This window comes from Macrotis lagotis, chromosome X (assembly GCF_037893015.1).
Source record: "Macrotis lagotis isolate mMagLag1 chromosome X, bilby.v1.9.chrom.fasta, whole genome shotgun sequence".
Taxonomy (NCBI): domain Eukaryota; kingdom Metazoa; phylum Chordata; class Mammalia; order Peramelemorphia; family Peramelidae; genus Macrotis; species Macrotis lagotis.
The window spans coordinates 693,239,874-693,258,387 of record NC_133666.1 but is presented as its reverse complement, the minus strand read 5'-3'; the positions used below and the strand labels follow the sequence as shown (position 1 = coordinate 693,258,387).

The 18,514-nt window shown below is 59.1% G+C and overlaps 2 protein-coding genes across 11 annotated transcripts in view; both read right to left on the bottom strand.

Moving 5' to 3' along the window:
* Nucleotides 1-1,008: 1,008 nt before the first annotated feature.
* Nucleotides 1,009-13,591, bottom strand: ANHX (anomalous homeobox). The gene is made up of 14 exons (XM_074202264.1): nt 13,340-13,591; nt 12,569-12,696; nt 12,315-12,438; nt 11,474-11,648; nt 10,709-10,841; nt 9,404-9,720; nt 7,904-8,024; nt 5,903-5,987; nt 4,954-5,179; nt 3,905-4,010; nt 2,949-3,252; nt 2,273-2,459; nt 1,769-1,896; nt 1,009-1,702 (listed from the first exon to the last, which is right to left on the bottom strand). The coding sequence occupies exons 1-14, from the start codon at nt 13,589-13,591 to the stop codon at nt 1,610-1,612; spliced, it is 2,379 nt and encodes a 792-aa protein (XP_074058365.1). The 3' UTR covers nt 1,009-1,609.
* A 3,709-nt stretch (nt 13,592-17,300) lies between these two features.
* The window catches only part of DEPDC5 (DEP domain containing 5, GATOR1 subcomplex subunit), a 114,187-nt gene continuing 112,973 nt past the window's right edge, over nt 17,301-18,514 (bottom strand). For all 10 annotated transcript variants that reach the window (XM_074206415.1, XM_074206414.1, XM_074206418.1 and 7 more), the window contains one exon: nt 17,301-17,833. In XM_074206415.1, the coding sequence (XP_074062516.1) occupies nt 17,541-17,833 (293 nt within the window). In that variant the 3' untranslated portion in view covers nt 17,301-17,540. The remainder of the gene's footprint in view (nt 17,834-18,514) is intronic.

Genomic DNA, 18,514 nt, shown 5'->3' with positions numbered 1-18,514 from the left:
AAGGATGTAGGATTACCAAGGAATCCATCCCATTAAACTGCATTTGCCCAAAACGCTGGCTACCCCGCCCCCAGTTATGGGCCCTGGTGGAGGCCACCCCTGAGCCAGCCCCCCAGAACTGTTCACACACCATGATGTTGGGGATTGAGGGGGTCTTGCTTGGGGTTCCCACAACTGGGGAGGGGCAGGGCTGGGCTTCCAAGCCCAGTCTCCAAATCCTGGCTTGTGCCCCCCATCCTACCGGGGGGCAGAACATCCCTTGCCCACTGAACCCAGCATGCCATGTCAGAAAGAGCCAGAGTGAGAGTGCAGGCCTAGGTGACCTTGGGCAAATTTTTGTCTTTCTCGAGTCCTCCACACCCCCCCTTTTTAAAACCAGGGTGTCACGCTATGAGGCCAGATCAAAGGCACCTCTGGATAGGTGGGAAGGGGCCCTAGAGTCCCAAGGTCTGAGTCCAAGTTCCCATCAGTTCTATGTTTTTGGAGAAATTCCATCACTCTCCAGTCTCCTCTGCAAGTAGCATTAACTTTTTAGGGTAATGGAAGAAGAGACTAACCCCCCCCCCAAGACAGTCTATGCGAAAACAGGGTGGAATGCTGACACCCCCTCCCATCTCAGCCAGGGACAAATGAGGAAACCAAGGCTCTGAGAGACGGACTTGTGATTATAGGATCACAGATTCTGAGCCGGAAGGTCATTGAGTGCAGCCCCCCTTTCTACAGGGTGGGAAACCAGGGCCCATTTTCCCAAGGCAATTCAGCTACTAGTGTCCTAGATAGGATTCAAACCCGGTTCTCCTGATGCCCAAGGTCAGAAACCTTTCCTTTCTCTGCATAAGAGGACTGTGGGTGCCAAGAACCACGTAGTCTCAGGGGACGTCTCCACCACTCTGGCTAGGAGACCCCCCTCCCCTGGCACTGTCAATCACCAGCCACCAGTGTGTGCTTTCAATAACCTTTATTTGGCAAACTGTTACTTCATCAAAAATGGAAGCCAACATCCTTCCCTCCTCCCTTGTTCCCCAAACCAGAGTGTGGCCAAACAAGACCCCACCTGATCCTGGGCTGGCAGCTGAGTGGCACCAACAGCTAGGCTGGCACTGGCACTCTCCCTGAGAAGGATGACAATGGTCAGCCTTGGGGGGCTTGGCATCCATTGGCTGCTGGGGGTTTGGAGCGGGCGGGAACCTTCCATCTCAACCCAGGCAAGGGAAGACCTAGCCAGGATGAGTGTGGACCAAACTCATCTCTTGCAAAAGTCTACCCTGGGCTCTGGGGGACACTTGTGGAACCTCATGTTGGCTTTGACCAATGGAAGGACAGCCCCCCCAGAGGGTCTACCTGGGCACAGTGTCATTGTAACAACAAGCTAACAAACTGGTAAAGTCAAACTCTGCCCTCCCTGGAGATGGGCTGTAAGAACCAAGCCGGGGGAGCCCCCACCAATACTCACAACAAGACCCAAACACTGACCCCATGGAACCCCCAAAAGTAGATGCCCACGAAGGCGGGCTTAGCATTCTTCTCCAACATGGAGGAAAACTGCACCAGGCGCTGGAACCTTGACCTATGAATCCGTGTAGCCACCTGCTGCATCTGCCAGGGCGCCTCAGATCCGGTTGCCCCCCGAGAATTCGAAGAGCAGGAGAGCGGCCCAGAAAGTATCACTGAAGTCCTGCTCATTCAGAGAGTCCCCTGGAACCTAGAAGAGCAGACAGAGTCACAGCTCTTAGTGGCAGTGCCATCGATGGTCCGCCATCTCTCTAACACTCGCTCGCTTCATCTGTCCAATGATACAGGCCATGCCCTCCAGCCTGAACATCCCACAATCTGGCCGACACTCGATGGCTGTGGGAATGTCATCTGGCCTTTGTTTCTCCCCTTGTAAAATGGGGCCTTCCCCCCAAAGAGAGGATGGAAGCGTCTTGGGGGTCCAGTCTTGAGGGCTTGTCCTCAAGACCCCTCCCAGCCCCCAGTTCTCCAGGCCCAAGGACTAGACGGCCAACAATACTGATGCTTCTATTTTAGATTCTGTACATTCACCTCCAAACTGCAGCATGCACCCCAATAACTGCTAGGGAAAGCAACACTCTGATAGAACCGGTCACAGTCGACTATTAGGGTGGCTTCCTGGGGCATTAACACTGACTGAGACCCTTACCATCTGCCCAAGCCTTCGACTGAGTTACAGATGCCGGAACTGCCCTTGCCCACGGCTGCCTGCGTGACCTTGGGTAAATCACTTGATGTCTCTGAGACTCACCCTGCCTACCCCTGAATGCCTCTGCAGAATCCCTCCTTAGGAGCCCAAACCAGTCCTCCAGAGACAGGGAGCTCACTACCAGGATCCCCAGGCCCATCTGCTCTTGGACAAGCCCAGTGAATGAATTCTCACTGGGTTCCTTCTTCCACAGATCCAGGGTTCGAGCTTGCCCAGGAAAGAAGGCAGCCTCACCAGCCTAGCCCAGAAGGGACTCTTACAGAACTAAAGAACCCAGTGAGACCCTAAGTGACCTTGGCCAGGTACTGGTCAAATGAGAAATTTGAACCCAGGTCTTCCAGGCTTCTCAGGACTAGGAGACTCGGCTTAGATTCATTCACTCAATACTTATTAAGCCCTTGTTGTGTGGTTGTAGGTCCAAAGGCTACTGTATAGTGTTCTACCCTGACCTTCACTTTGGGCCAGGCGCCTTCCCCTCTGCAGACTCAGTTTCTCCATCTGTAAAATGAAGATCCTGCCCCTCCCAGGGCCAGTGTTGGCGGCCCCCATCACCCTCCGTCCCATCGAACCCCCTCTCCCTGCTCCCCTCACTCTCCTCCACCCTCTTCACGTCCGGCTCAGGAAAGAGGCATCCCTCCAAGCCACAGAGGGAAGACGAGGTGCCGGAGGAAGCAAGGGGAGGCCTTTCCAAAGGAGATAGTGGCCAGGCAGTTAGGGCCTGTCCCACCGAGAGGCGAAGGGCCCGGCCGAGATAAGCCAGTCCTCCAGAGACTCCCAGAGAAGAATGGGCCTCCAAGCCACACCACTGGAGCAAGAAACTGGGGTTCTGAGAGGCGTGACCCCTCGATTTGGAGAAGAGGAAATGGTTCAGAGGGCAATGACTTTCAGGGTCACCCAGCCGGTGGCAGAGGCCAGTGTAGAAATCAGGCCCTCCTGCCTCCCGCCAGAACCCCTCATCAGTGGTCTTCCAGTCCCCTCCTCTCAGGCCTATCCCGGTCTGAAGCCGGGGCCCCTGAAGCACACCATCTCCTCTGTGGGGCCCGGAGAGAGAAGGACACGAAGACCCAAGCCCTCGTGGGAAGTCCGGCAGCCAAGGCCGGGAGGGAGGAAGGAAGGGTCCTGCCAGTTCTCAGCCCCCTGCAGCCCTGACTTCCCCAGTTCTGAGGCCCCTCTTGGCTCTTCCAGCCTATCCCTATACGTTTGGTTCCCCCCCACATCCTTGGCCCCAGAGTGAGGATCCCATCCCCCACCCCTTCTTCTGAAGAAGTCTGATGTCGAAGACGTGTTTAGTCCGGGGCCAGGGGAGACCTGGATTTTACGTGTATGGGGTCCCTTCAGGGCTCTGGGTCTCAGTTTCCCTACCTGTAAACCCAGTTTAATTACACCAGGAGCCTGGCCCTGGCCTTCCCTGCATCAGACATGGCTCTGACAGCATGGAAACCTGGGGAGAGCTCGGTGAGCCTCACTGGGCCCTATCTGAGTTGGCTTGGGGAGGTCCTCCCCCCCAAATCTTCCCCTCACTTTGTCAGCAAGGAAGATGGGGTGTGGCCTGGATGGGGAAGTCAGGAGGATCTGGGTTCACAAGCTGCCTGAGGTCCTCACCATCTGGATGACCCTGGGCAGATCCCCAACTCTCTAGGTCTCAGGACTCTTTCTGTGGAGTCAATTGGGCTTGCCTTTGACCTGGCCCCTTCTCCAGGGGTCACACGCCTGGGGGCCGACCAGGAGGCAGGTGGAGGAGACTCAGGAGCTGAGCCCTGGAGAGGCTGCCCCGGGCCTAGCCCCAGACCTAGGGGTCCCATTCACAGCACATGAGCACCCCTTCCAGACAGGAGTCCCCAAGGAAGTCTCCTCTTCTAGTTTCCCTATCCAGGGCCTTGATAGCTCAGGGAGAAAGTGCAGGGCTTCCTGGACTGAGGGAGACCCCAGAGAAGTTGGAATGTCTCTCTGAGCCTCAGTTTACCTCATCTGTAAAATAGGGGTTAGGTCTCTGAGCCTAAACCATGATCCCCTAACTTCTTGTCCTGTCTGAAGTCAGCGCCGACCATCACCCGAGGATTCCTCCCCAGAACCCCCGGGGGGGTCTCCAAGGTGGGGGGGTCTCAGGGGTATGGCCAAGGATGGGGGAGGCAGGAAGGAATGAGGCTGAGGCCCAGACTCCCTGGTGCAAGCTGCAGCGCCACCACCCTCGGTGACCGCCCCTGGCCCAGCCGCCCCTGGATGCCGCTCTGTACAATGAGGAAGAACTAGCAGGAGGCCAACTTGCTACCTTGGGTCTCCTCTGGTCTAAAAAAACCTAAGTTCTCAGCAGCCCTATGGAAAGGGCTCTGGAGTCAATGGGGGGAACTGGGTTCGAATCCCAACTTGCAGACCAACGCCCCTCTCAGGGCCTCAACTTCCTCATCTGGAAAGTGGGAACCATTGAAGCTGGGACCACCTGCTTCTGGGGATGTCTCTCCAGAGCTCTGCAGAGTGCTGAGCATTCAGTAGGCACTTAAGAAATGCTTATGGCACAGCATGTGCCCCAGGAGAATGTGAGCTCTTGGGGGACACGACAGCTTCATTTCTGAAAAGCATTTTGGTTGCCTTCCTCCCCCAGCACTCAGCATAGGACTGGGTACACAGTCAGTGCCTAATGATTGCTCGTTGTCTGATTGGGCTCTCCAAGGGGCACCAGAGGTTGAGACCAGAGACAGAGCAAGCCTGGGGGAGGGGACCCTGAGAGGCCAGACTTTCCTCTTCTACCCAGGAAGGAGTGGTCCCCGCGGTCCCCTCGTGAAGGAAGCCAGTCCAGCCCTGCTCTCGGGGGCAAAAGGGAAGGGAAACCAGCAGGCCCTGGGGTGCCCCCTCCTCTCTGAACGCAGCTATACTCATCCATACAGAAGCGGTCGCCACCTCCTCAGTCACATCCGGGCCACCCAGGGCAGCTCCAGGGTCTCCTGCGCGGGCCAGGGGGCTCTGCAGGGCAGAAATAAGGGGGCGTCACGGCCCCTGTCCACAGGGAGTTGCGGAGAAGGCCTCCCACGAGTCGCCAAAGGAGGGAGGGGGTGTTGGGGAGTAAGGACAGTGACAACATTTGATTTCACCACATTTCTTTACTGAGCACCTGCTATATACCAAGGCTACAAAAACAAAACTGGGTAGGCACTTCCCCTGGAGAAGTTGCAGAGCTTCCTAGTAAGGAGGGCGGACCCAGAGTGGAAAGGGCTGGTGGGGAGGTGGCGAGCCGCCCAGTCCGGGGGGGCACGCATGCAGGAGCTGGGGTCCTGGTCCAGGCCAGAGGGGCCAGGCTGTGGCTGCTGGGTCCCTTCCATCTCTGAGAGGCAGCCCCTCCATGAAGAGGGGCCCAAAGGGAAATGTGGAAGGGGTTGGGCAGGATCGGCCTGGACTCCTGCCTGTCCAGGAGGGTCTCTCCTGGTGGTCAGTGATAATGACAACAATAAGTGGGGAGGGGCGGCTAGGTGGCGCAGTGGATAAAGCACCGGCCCTGGAGTCAGGAGGACCTGGGTTCAAATCTGGCCTCAGACACTTAATAATGACCTCGCTGTGTGGCCTTGGGCAAGTCACTGAACCCCGTTGGCCTTGCAAAAACCAAAAATAATAATAATAATAATAATAGTAAGTGGGGAGGGCAGAGCTCGTAGGGAGGAGGCCCGGGGACGCGAGGGGAGCCGTCATTACCTGGCCATACTCCAATGCCTGAGGCTCACCCAGGCAGGGCACCTGGCAGGAACTTGAGGGCTTCTCCAGCACCATCTCCTCGGAACTGGAAAACAACAGCCAGTCATGACACGCTAGCCATGCCTCGGTAGTGCACTGCTGGCGCAGGCTCTCTCGAAGGCTCTGCTGAGGGGCAGCCGGGAAGCCCTGGCAGGGAGCACCAGGGACACCAAAGGACCAGCCCGGCTCTGTCTGGTGGGAAGGGACTGGATCTTTCTGCCGCCAATAACTGGCCAAGGCCACATCGCCCTCAGTGGGAGGGCTCCAATCTGCTGAGAAAAGGATGGCTCAGCCCCCTTCTGGGGCATCCCAGTCAGCCAAGGTCTTTCTACATAGCCACCAGGGTCAGGACCACTGTCCCCTCAAGGTGGCCCCGAGGAAGCTTTCTGGGAGGCCTCAAGGCTGGCAAAGTCCTTCACAAGCGCCAACCCTGAGAGGGGGCTGGCTGCACGGGTGAGCTCTGTGCACCCCAGTGTCCTCAACTACCCAAAGGGATGGACACAGTGACCCAGATTAGGGTTATTGTGAGGAAATGGACACAGCTGGGGGGATTCCCACAGTTCACTGCTGGGGCCCCTCTGGTGGGGGGGAAGCGAGGACAAGAGAACCCCGGGGGGGGGGGGCCACAAGCTCCTGGAGGGATGATATGGATCTGGGACTTGTTCTGGTCTCCCCGGACAGGAGAGGGGCACAGATAAAGAAACTGAGGCCCAGAGTGAGCATGATGGTGCACAACAGAGAAGACCTGGGCCCAGGGGCTGCTCAGAGCTGACCAGCTATGACCCCAGTCACTGCTTCCTGGGCCAGACTCAGGGTCTGAGCCTGGACATCAAACTAGAGTCCCCCATACACACACCTTAGCAGCACCCCCTCCCCAAGATACCTTCCCCACCCAGTGAGGCCCAAGGAGAAGAGCAAAGATCCCCCTATAGGGGAGCAGATGGGAACCAAGGGACCCAGTACTCCAAGAGAGGGTCCCACAGGAACTGTCAGAGCTGGGGGGTGGCCCTTAGAACAGGGGATGTCAGGGCTGGGAGGGGCCTTGGAACAGGGGATGTCAGGACTGGGAGGGGTCTTAGAACAGAGGATGTCAGGGCTGGGAGGGGTCTTAGAACAGAGGATGTCAGGGCTGGGAGGGGTCTTAGAACAGGGGATGGCAGAGCTGGGAGGGGTCTTAGAACAAGGGATGTCAGAACTGGGAGGGGTCTTAGAACAGGGGATGGCAGGGCTGGGAGGGGATCTTAGAACAGGGGGTGTCAGATCTGGGAGGGGTCTTAGAACAGGGGATGTCAGAGCTGGGGGGGCCCTTAGAACAGGGGATGTCAGGGCTGGGAGGGGTCTTAGAACAGGGGATGGCAGAACTGGGAAGGGTCTTAGAACAGGGGATGTCAGAGCTGGGGGGGCCCTTAGAACAGGGGATGTCAGGGCTGGGAGGGGTCTTAGAACAGGGGATGGCAGGGCTGGCAGGGCCTTAGTCTAGGAAATGTGGACTTGGGGGAGGTATCAGAACATGGATAGGCAGGGTGGGGGGTCTTAGAGATCATTTAACTTACTCTATGTGTAGCTGAGGAAGCTGAAGCCTGGGGAAGTTTCTCCTACCAGGTTCCAGGCCCAGGAAGGCCCAGGCTTCCCTGATATGGAGTCAGAAGTCTTGGGTTCAAATCCTTAGTGTGCCACTTATTGCCTCTGTGACCTTGCCCAGGGTCTCAGTTTCCCCCTCTATGGTGCTGGGGGTGGGAGCAGAGGGCTGACCTCTGGGGGAGGAGGCCACCTGGACCAGCAGCCTCCTTTCTCTCTCTGGGCATACTCTGCCTCGTTGGCTGTGCCCTTGCCCATCAAAGGTTGTGGGCACTGGAGGAGCCTGCAAACAGGCTTCTTCATGTTGAACAAAGGACAAGTTAGGCCCTTTCACAGGGTGCCAGACCCCCTAGACCCCCCAGACCCCCACTTCGGTTACTCTACCTTTGTGGAAGGGTACACTCTAGGGGTCCCAGTGGCTCTTCTCTAAGCTTGAAGCTGCCCATGTCAGGACGAGGCCCCATGGCTGCCCTGGGGGGGCTCCTGTCCAGTGGAGCGTGGTAATCTGGGGTGGAGAAACCAGAATGAAGACCCTCCCCTGTGCAGAGGGGCCAGTGGCTCCAGGATCGTCCAGGCCAGAAGGGCCCCTCCAAAGAATTCCCTCCTAACTCAGAGATTCTGGGGTCCTGCCACCCCCACCAGACCAAGACTCCCAGCTGCTGCCTCCCTTAATGGAACCTGAGGCTCAGGGAGGTGAGGGAGCGGCCCAGAAATCACAGGCAGTGAGTGAAAGAGCCAGGATTCAAACCTGGGGCATCCATTACACCAACATTGTAAGCTCCCTCCCAATGCTGACCTCCTCTGTTCTAAGACCCCTTCCAGCCCTGACACCTCCAGCTCTGACATGCCCTGTTCTATGCCCTTCTAAAAATCAATGTTAGCATGTACCAGGCGCCACTGACCAGGCATGATTCTACACCCTGTGCTGACCATCTTGGCTCAGTGGATGGAGGACCGGTCTCAGAACCACAGTCTTGGGTCTAAGTCCTGTCTCTTCCACTTCCTACTCATGTGAGCCTGGGCAGGTCACACAGACAGTAAAACTGCCCTGGATAGAAGGGTTCCCTCCCCACAAAAGCCCCTGTGGTCAAGTGCTAGGGGTGGTTCCCTGATCACACTCTACCACTGGACCCTGATTTTCAATGAAACTGTGCATCAGAGTCTTGGGACCTTGAGATTTCTCAGGCAGGAAGTGGCCAGGGATAATTAGAGACTGACCGCCAGGGGGCCATGGGGCCCTGGAGTCAGGGAGATGCATCAAATTCGCCCTCAGACACTTCCTAGCTGGATGACCCTGGGCAAGTCCCCTCACCCTGTCTGCCTCAGTTTCCGCATATGTAAAATGAACTGGAGAAGACAATCCATTCTAGTATTTTTGTCAAGAAAACCCAGATGGGGTCATGGAGAGTTGGCCATGGCTGAAATGACTGAAAGGCTGGCTTATGGTCAGTCTGGGCTGGATCTCAGCAGGCCTGCTCTCTCACCTGGTTTGGGAGTCTATTCACTTCCTAAGCCTCAGCTTCCCCATCTGAAAAAATGAGGGTGCCTGAAGAAGCCGATCGTTGTCTTTAGAAATAACTGTTTTTTTAGAAAAAAATCCTCTGTAAGTGAAGTGATGCAGTTAACTCTCCAACCCAAACAGGGGTCCAGGACTCAAAGAAAGTAAAGAGCTCCTGGCCCAGAGAGCTGCCCAAGGCCGAAGGAAGAAACCAGAAATGGACACCATGACCTTTCCCTGGGCCTCAGTTTCCTGTTCTGTAATGAGACGGCCTCTGGGGACTTCATCAGCCCCAAGACCCTCCCCCTCCAATTCTGAAGCACATCGCCCAACCAATGCACAAGAAAACCTCAACTAAGAGAAGAAGGGGGGTGGCCGAGGCTGACCTGAGAGCTGGGGATCCCAGAAGTCAGAGAAGGGCTCCAGAGGGACCGGCTCCTGGGAAGTTCCTGGCACCGGCTGCAGCTCTGAGCCATAGGCGGCATCTGGGACCTGGCCCGGCAGCGACTCGCAGGGGTCCAGGAAGAAATTCTCAGGCCAGGGGCCCAGGGCAGACAGCATGGGCTCTGGTCTGCTGGTGGAGGCAGGAGGATAGATGGAAGTGCCAGGACCCTCCATAGGGAAATTGGGTCCTGCTGTCAGCAGGAGGTTCTGGGGGTCCGGGCCCAGCTTCTCCCCCTGCATCTCGCTGCTTCCCATAAACCTGGGGGCAGAACCAACCAGAGGAATAGGCAGTGAAGGCGGCAGCCCAGGACACAGGCCCCAAATTCTGAATAAGCTCTGCCTCAGACCTGATGGTCCTGAGTAACTCAAGAATCACAGACCTTTAGAATACACAGGGACAGATGAGAGATCGGTGCAGGCCGTGACAGGCAGGGAAGAAGAGGGGCCCTTGGAGGACAAGAGCAGCCAAACAGAAAGAGTCCATGAGACAGCAAGAAATATTAGAACCCAACCAAAAGATTGAACAAAATAGATGAAAATGGAACCTGAATATTCTTTAAAAAAATAAACTGAAATGAAAACAGATCAAGGAGAGATCATTTAAGAATCATCAAACTCTGAAAACAAGAATCAAGGAAAAATATCAGTAGGAACCTGAGAGCAGAGGGAAGAGAGGATCCACAGGTCATCTCCCGACAGAACCCCACAGTGACAACCCCAGGAACCCCAGAGTCACAAGACAGAAAAAAATGATGCCAGTCACCAAAAAGAAGAGGTTCAAGTCCCAACCAGCCAGACTCATAGGAGACCCAGCAGCTTCTCCCCAAAAGCAGAGAGAGGGGATAACTGAACCCACTAGAATGGGAAGGGGGTGGGATCCTGCTCCTAAGGATGTTTAAGGTGCCCCCTGACCCTGTCCCCTTTCATGACCACTGCCTTCCAGCCAGACTGTCCTCACCTCCTGACTTGGCTCCTCCCAGTCCTGATGCCTGGGGAGGGGATCCCTTCTCATCCCCATCTTTCCGGGCCCCAGGCAGGAGCCTCCTCCTCCAGGAAGCCCCCATAAGGGAGGATTACTCCTCCACTTTGTGTGACTGATTTCCCATTTGGTGGGGAGCTCCTTGAGAGTTAAGCCTATCTGGATGGTGTCCCCCATACAGCTACTGCAGTGCCTAGCCAGGTCTGGCATTCATGGGGAGTAGGGAGAGGCTTAACAAAGGGCTGCCCCGAGATCCTGCTGACCTTACCTGCCATCCAATGGCTTGGTCAGCCCCTCCTCCTGAGGGCACTTCAGATCCAGGATGGGGGGCTCCCATGCCAGCTCACAAGGTCCCAGGGGAGCCTTGGGGGCCCCAAGATGTACATTTCCCTGAAATCCAGCTGAAAACCAAGAAGGAAACACACAAGGGTGATGAGTTCGGGGGATCAAACTGTCCTATCTCCCTCACTTCATTTCCAGAGGGATTCTTAGCCCCTCATCCCTGAGGAGGTAGTGGAAAGAGCTACCTGATAGCAGGGGGACCTGAGCAAATCAGACCAAGCTCACAGAGCCTCAGTTTCCCTTTCTGTAAAAAAGGGAATAATAGTAGGAGTCCCAAGCTCATAGGGCCAACCAGAGGATGATAATAGATAATAAAACAGAGCTGTACAGATGACAAAACTGAAATGGAGAGAGATAAACAGTCACAGAGCTTGTTTTTAAATGTCTGGAGCAGGATTTGAACTTAAGTCTTCCTGACTTCAGGTGCAGCACTGTGCCACCTAATTGGCTCTGGGCCTCAGTTTTCTTGTTTATAGAATGGGGAGGTTGGACCATGAGGCTATGCAACCCCTGAAGGCTGAGGGGCAAAGTCCATGAACACCCCCATCCAGCTGGTAGCCAAGGGGAGGGGTCTCTCCGACCCCTCACCACCAGGACAGGATCAGGAATGGAGAGACCAGAGATTTTGCTGCATTTCCCAGCTGACGGTTTTCTTGTATCTCCCCAATTCTGGAAATAAGGGAAGACTCACCTTCGGGCTGGAGGTTGCAAGGTCCGGGGTCCAGTGAAGGTTGGGTTTCTGGCACAGGTTCCCCTCCTTCGTGCTGTCCTTGTCTCTGGAGGGACAATCTCTGCCGTCGGCGATAATTGGCAAACCAGTTGTAGATCTGGTGGACCTGTAGGCCCATCTCAAAGGCCAGCCTCTCCTGCATCCCCGGGGGAGAGAAAGGGGGAACCCCAGAAATGAAGACCACGAGGGGCCACCTGAAGTGCCGTGGACACCGAGGCTCCTTCTGCCAGCTTGGAGAGGCCAACCCTAGCACTGTAAGTGGGCTACCCCCTGGGACCAAGGGGTATGTGAGGGCATTTAAGGCTTCAAGAGTACAGGGACATAGAAACAGACCCCTGACCTGTGTTCCTTTAACCCCCCTGAAGTGCTCAGTGGGAAGCAGGGTTCAACCTGCAAGCTTATCCCCCCCATTCCCTTTTAGGGGATCCAGACTGACCAGTACAGCTAGCCCTAGTCTGGTAGGGGAGTCGGGCCTGGCTGGCACATCTACCCCCTATTTTAGGGGGCTGGGCCTGGCCATGACACACACTCCCTATTTTGTTAGGGGGGCCAGACCTGGTCAGTATATCTAGCGCCTATTCTGTTAGGGGGGCTGGGTCTGGCCTGCACATGTACTCTCCTATTCCCTTTTAGGGGAGCCAAGCCAGCCAGCATATATACCCCCATTCTCATTTAGGGGAGCCCCAACTCCTGGCCCACCTGGCGAGCATACATACCCCCTATTCTATGTTAGGAGAACCAGGCTGACCAACACACATACTCCCTACTCTATTGGGGGGCTGGACCTGGTCAGCACACTTACCCGCTGCTCCCTGTTAGGGTTCATGGTCACCCCCACAGCAAAGCTCAGCAGCTTCTGGCGCACATCCTTGGAGAAGTTGCGGTTCTTCAGGCCCTCAGGGCAGAGGGAGACTGGAGGAGGGTTCCTTTGTGGTGGGGAGAGAAGCAGGGCCCGCGAAGGGAGCAGAGTGTGAGTACCGCGCTGGCCTTGCCCCACTGGAGGGGATCCCAGGCCCACCACCCCAGAACGGAGGTCAGTTCTGGCTCCACTGCTACCTTTTCCTGCAGCGGAACTTCTGAATGGGGGTCAGGGAGTCCACGTGGTATTTCTCCATAATCTTGTGGTAGTGAATCTCGTTCCAGAGCTGGATCAGCTGCTCCCTGTCCTCAGTCTCCCTGCAATGCTATGGGAGAACAGGGAGGTGCTCTTGAGTCCCCCTAGAACTTGGGTTCAAATCCAACTTCTGTTTTTTTTTTTTTTGTTTGTTTTTTTTTAAGGCTTTTTGTTGCAAGGCAAATGGGGTTAAGTGGCTTGCCCAAGGCCACACGGCTAGGTAATTATTAAGTGTCTGAGGCTGCATTTGAACTCAGGTCCTCCTGACTCCAAGGCCAGTGCTTTATCCACTGCGCCACCTAGCCGCCCCTGGTTTACATTTGACAGATGAAGAAACTGAGGTCCAGAGATGCCCACTGATTTGCCAGGTCAGTGTAGTAGAGAGGATGGAGAGCTGGTCTTGGTGCTAAGAAGGCCTCCACCTGCAGCCCCTAGACAGCTGTCTAAGGCACAGCCTCCCCAGGGGTTGGTTCAGGGAGGGGTCTGAAGGCTGGAAGAGCTCAAATCCTGCCTCAGACACTCCCTGGGCAAGTGCCAGAAGAGCTTCCCTGCCCTCCAGGAGCTTCTAGTCCAAGCAGAGAGGCTTGAGTCTCCAAAGCAAGGGCTAGCCAAGGCAAGTGGGAGACCAGATAGAAGTGAAGGGGGCAGGCCTCCGCCGGGAGGGGTGAGTGGGCAGAGCGGCCAGTCCTCCCATCCCCCCCAGCAGCTCTTACCTCCAAAAGCCTGCAGGCTTCCTGATGCTGGCCCTGGCAGGCCAGAACGAGGGTGCACACGCGGATCACGCCCAGGTTGGACAGGAAGTACTGCCAGTGGGGGCTGTCCAGCACCCCTTTCACCAGGGGCGCCAGCACCAGAACCGGGCTGTTCTGCAGTTCCTGGCACAGACTTCCTGCCAAATGGACCAGCTCTGGTGGGGGGGCCGGGGAGGCCCTGTGGTCCTCCAGCAAGGCCAGGAAGTGCCGCATCCTGGGATCTAGATGCAGAGGAGAGTTGAGGGGGCCTTAGAACAGGGGGTGTCACAGCTGGGGGGATCTCAGAACAGGGGGTGTCAGAGCTGGGGGATCTTAGAACAGGGGGTGTCACAGCTGGGGGATCTTAGAACAGGGGGTGTCAGAGCTGGGGGATCTTAGAACAGGGGGTGTCAGAGCTGGGGGGATCTTAGAACAGAGGGTGTCACAGCTGGGGGGATCTTAGAACAGGGGGTGTCAGAGCTGGGGGATCTTAGAACAGGGGGTGTCACAGCTGGGGGATCTTAGAACAGAGGGTGTCACAGCTGGGGGATCTTAGAACAGGGGGTGCCACATCTGGGGGGATCTTAGAACAGGGGGTGTCACAGCTGGGGCAATCTTAGAACAGGGGGTGTCACAGCTGGGGGATCTTAGAACAGGGGGTGTCACAGCTGGGGGGATCTTAGAACAGGGGGTGTCAGAGCTGGGGGATCTTAGAACAGGGGGTGTCACAGCTGGGGGAATCTTAGAATAGGGGGTGTCAGAGCTGGGGGATCTTAGAACAGGGGGTGTCACAGCTGGGGGATCTTAGAACAGAGGGTGTCACATCTGGGGGGATCTTAGAATAGGGGGTGTCACATCTGTGGGGTCTTAGAAAAGGGGGTGTCACATCTGGGGGATCTTAGAACAGGGGGTGTCACATCTGGGGGGATCGTAGAACAGGGGTGTCACAGCTGGGGGGATCTTAGAACAGGGGGTGTCAGAGCTGGGGGGATCTTAGAACAGGGGGTGTCAGAGCTGGGGGGATCTTAGAACAGGGGGTGTCACAGCTGGGGGATCTTAGAACAGAGGGTGTCACAGCTGGGGGGATTTTAGAACAGGGGTATCAGAGCTGGGGGGGTTAGAACAGGGGGTGTCACAGCTGGGGATCTTAGAACAGGGGGTGTCACATCTGGGGGATCTTAGAACAGGGGGTGTCAGAGCTGGGGGGATCTTAGAACAGAGGGTGTCACAGCTGGGGGGATTTTAGAACAGGGGTGTCAGAGCTGGGGGGATTTTAGAACAGGGGGTGTCACATCTGGGGGATCTTAGAACAGGGGGTGTCACATGTGGGGGGATCTTAGAACAGGGGTGTCAGAGCTGGGGGATCTTAGAACAGGGGGTGTCACAGCTGGGGGGGCCCTTAGAACAGGGAGGTCAGAATTCTGAGAGGAATAAGACTAGGGGATGGCAGAGCTGGGAGGCACCTCAGACACGCTCTAGGGTCAAGCCCCTTGGTCAGCTGCCCAGCCAACTGGGGGTGTTCACAGTGGTGCCCAGTGGCCAGTCTGACCCTGAAATGCCATCTGTCTCTTGCTTCTGGGGCCCCGGCCCCCTGAGCAGTGGAGGGTTGGGGAAGGGCCCCCGGCCCCCCACAAGGGTCTCCCGGCCAACGTTAGGGCCTCCTCCCCCCTGTGCCTGACTCACCCGGCACCGGACAGGGCCCTGCCCCGGAGCCCTTGGGGTTCTCCATGGAAGAGTCTGTGGAAGGGGGAGCAGAGTCAGAGCGGAGGGGGGACGTCTCAGAGTCCAGAGACCCTCGGGGACAGAAGCCCCCAGGGGAGAAGGGGTGCCCCCCACGGCTACCTTGGCCATAAACTAGCCAGGCTGCTGAAATGGCAGGGCAGGAGGGGGCCTAGAAGAGGGGTGGCGGGGCGGGGGGACCTAGAACGGGGGTGCCCGGGGGGCCTAGAACGGGGGTGGCGGGGCTGGGGGACCTAGAACGGGGGGGCAGGCGGGGGACCTAGAACGGGGCGTGGCCTGGCGGGGGGACCTAGAACGGGGGTACCCAGGGGGACCTAGAACGGGGCGTGGCCTGGCGGGGGGACCTAGAACGGGGGTACCCAGGGGGACCTAGAACGGGGCGTGGCCTGGCGGGGGGACCTAGAATGGGGCGTGGCCTGGCGGGGGGGGGGGCCTAGAACGGGGGTGCCCGGGTGGGGGGGACCAAGAATGGGGCGTGGCCTGGAGGGGGGCCTAGAACGGGGGTGCCCGGGTGGGGGGGACCAAGAACGGGGGGCCCGGGCGGGGGGACCTAGAACGGGGCGTGGTCGGGCGGGGGGCCTAGAACGGGGGGACCTAGAACGGGGGGCCCGGGCGGGGGGACCTAGAACGGGGGCCCGGGCGGGGGGACCTAGAACGGGGGTGCCCGGGGGGGACCTAGAACGGGGGTGCCCGGGGGGGACCTAGAACGGGGGTGCCCAGGGGGGGACCTAGAACGGGGGCCCGGGCGGGGCCCGGGCCTAGACCGCTGGGGCTCTAGAACGGGGTGCAAGTCCCGAGCGGGCCCCGCCCCGCCCCGCCCCTCCCCCCGGGTACACTGAGGCGGGCCGGGAGCCCGGGCCCCGCGGGGGGCGCCTGACCTTGGCCTGGCGGCTGGCTCGGAGGGGCGCGGGCCGGGGTCGGGGAGCCCCTGCTCCGCCCGGTCCGGACTGGCGCGGGGCGCGGGGGGCGGGGGGCACTGCCGCCGCCAGGGACGGCCGCCCCTCCCCCCGGGGTCAGCGCCAGGTCGGCGCCGCGGGGGGGCACCGGCGGGAGGGGGCGGGGCGGCTCCGCCTCCGACCGGGAGACCCCGCGCGGGTCACTTCTCCGACCCCGGGAGCCCCCCAGGGCCCCTCTGCTCCGGGGCGCTGCCCCCCTCCGACCTGCCACGTGCCCGGGGTTCCCGGGCTCGAAGACCCGCTGGCCGAGGTTCTAGCGGAGCCCCGCCCCCAACCTGTCACTCCCGAGGCCCCGCCCCCAACCCTATCATTCCCGAGGCCCCGCCCCCAACCTGTCACTCCCGAGGCCCCGCCCCCAACCCTATCATTCCCGAGGCCCCGCCCCCAACCTGTCACTCCCGAGGCCCCGCCTCCAACCCTATCACTCCCGAGGCCCCGCCCCAACCTGTCACTCCCGAGGCCCCGCCCCCAACCTGTCACTCCCGAGGCCCCGCCCCCAACCCTATCATTCCCGAGGCCCTGCCCCCAACCTGTCACTCCCGAGGCCCCGCCTCCAACCCTATCACTCCCGAGGCCCCGCCCCAACCTGTCACTCCCGAGGCCCCGCCCCCATACCTATCATTCCCGAGGCCCCGCCCCCAACCTGTCACTCCCGAGGCCCCGCCCCCAACCTGTCACTCCCGAAGCCCCGCCCCCAACCTGTCACTCCCGAGGCCCCGCCCCCAACCCTATCATTCCCGAGGCCCCGCCCCCAACCTGTCACTCCCGAGGCCCCGCCTCCAACCCTATCACTCCCGAGGCCCCGCCCCCAACCTGTTACTCCCGAGGTCCCGCCCCCAACCTGTCACTCCCGAGGCCCCGCCTCCAACCCTATCATTCCCGAGGCCCCGCCCCCAACCTGTCACTCCCGAGGCCCCGCCTCCAACCCTATCATTCCCGAGGCCCCGCCCCCAACCCTATCACTCCCGAGGCCCCGCCTCCAACCTGTCACTCCCGAGGCCCCGCCTCCAACCCTATCATTCCCGAGGCTCCGCCCCACCACCTGTCACTCCTGAGGCCCCGCCCCAATCTACCCCACCCCCCACGCAGTGCTGAGTCCCTGCCCCAAAGGTGCCCTTTCTGAGGCCCGTCCCCCAACTGTGTCCCCCCTTCTCAGACCCCCTCCCAGTCACCCTGGAAGGGTCCCTGGTGATGGCAGGCGCTCCACAGCTGCCTTCCTGCTGGACTGGAGGAGGCTGGGCTACAGCTGCTGTGTCAGACTTTTATTTCTCATCTCTATTTACATGTATGTACACGCATGTTGACATATGATACATTATCTCACAGAATTATCTTACACCTTCACCCTCGACGAGGGGGCCACAGCCAGCTTTTGCTCCAAGCCTTCTCGTGGCACACTGAGGCAGCCCCTGCCCACCCAGCCCCCTTGATGGTGCCCCCGATGCCAGGACGCTGCCCGTGGTGCCCAGTCTCCCGCTCCAGACTCCTCAGGGCGCGCTGGCGTGCATCTTCTCCACACAGCTGGCCCAGAATGCCACCAGGCGGTTGTCGCGGTTGACGCAGAAGTCGGTGAAGTCCTTCAGCAACCTGTCGGCGAACTTCTCGTCCCCGGTGGCGCTGGAGCGCCAGGTCTTGGTCAGCATGGTGTTGTAGGCCCAGTTGTAGCCCACGCGCTCCTCACAGAACATGTTCTGGCTGGTGGAGCTGGTCGAGTTGCGCCTGCGCCGCTGCTGTCCGGAGAATTTGCGCTTGGAGTAGGGCAACTGCAGGAAGACGGTCCCTGGAGAGAGGCGGGAGGAAAGTGGTGAGGCGGAGAGCATCGGGGCGGCCCACGGGCAGGGGACGAGGTCCACGGGCAGGGACGCCGGAGGACAAAGACCCGGGATGGCACGGTCCTGGAGCCTGGCTCACGGGATGCACTAGGAGTCCTGGGCCCAGGTCCAGGCCATGACCAGCCAGAGCGTGTGCAGGGCAGAGGGACGGGGAGGGGAAGAGCCCTGCCAGAGAGGGATGGGTGGAACAGAAGCAGGAGGGAGGTGCTGGGTGGCCTCCCTCAGAGCCAGGCGGGAGGACCCAGAGGCGCCGGGCACAGGAGGCCCCTTCCCTAGGAGCTGTGGGAGGCCTGGGGTCACACCTGCATCTCCTGCCCCCAGGGAGGGCCACACGGCTCGTCCACACAGCCGGACCACCGCCTCCATCTAGACCAGCTCAGAAGGGCCAAAGCCAGGCCCAGAACTGGGGCCCTCTGGTGGGGGGGGCAGGAGACATGCCCAGGCTCCCAGAGAAGCCTCTTAAGACATTGGGCAGCACAGAGTATGAAGAGGGAATGCGGCCGCCTGGCCACACCGGGCCTTGCCTCGGGGGACCCCAGCATGAGACCCGGGCCTCCTCTCGGGAGCAAAGACACCCCCAGCTCAGAGGCTTTCTGAATCTGCGAACACAGAGCTTGGCTCTGGACTGC

Excerpts from the sequence above, each read along its gene's own strand:
- ANHX (XM_074202264.1), bottom strand. The coding sequence starts at position 13,591 with ATGCGGCACTTCCTGGCCTTGCTGGAGGACCACAGGGCCTCCCCGGCC. Across the intron at positions 12,439-12,568 it reads AAGTTCCGCTGCAGGAAAAG|GAACCCTCCTCCAGTCTCCC; the intron begins GTAGCAGTGGAG and ends CCCACCACAAAG. Across the intron at positions 8,025-9,403 it reads CTGGGATCCCCAGCTCTCAG|ATTACCACGCTCCACTGGAC; the intron begins GTCAGCCTCGGC and ends TCTCCACCCCAG.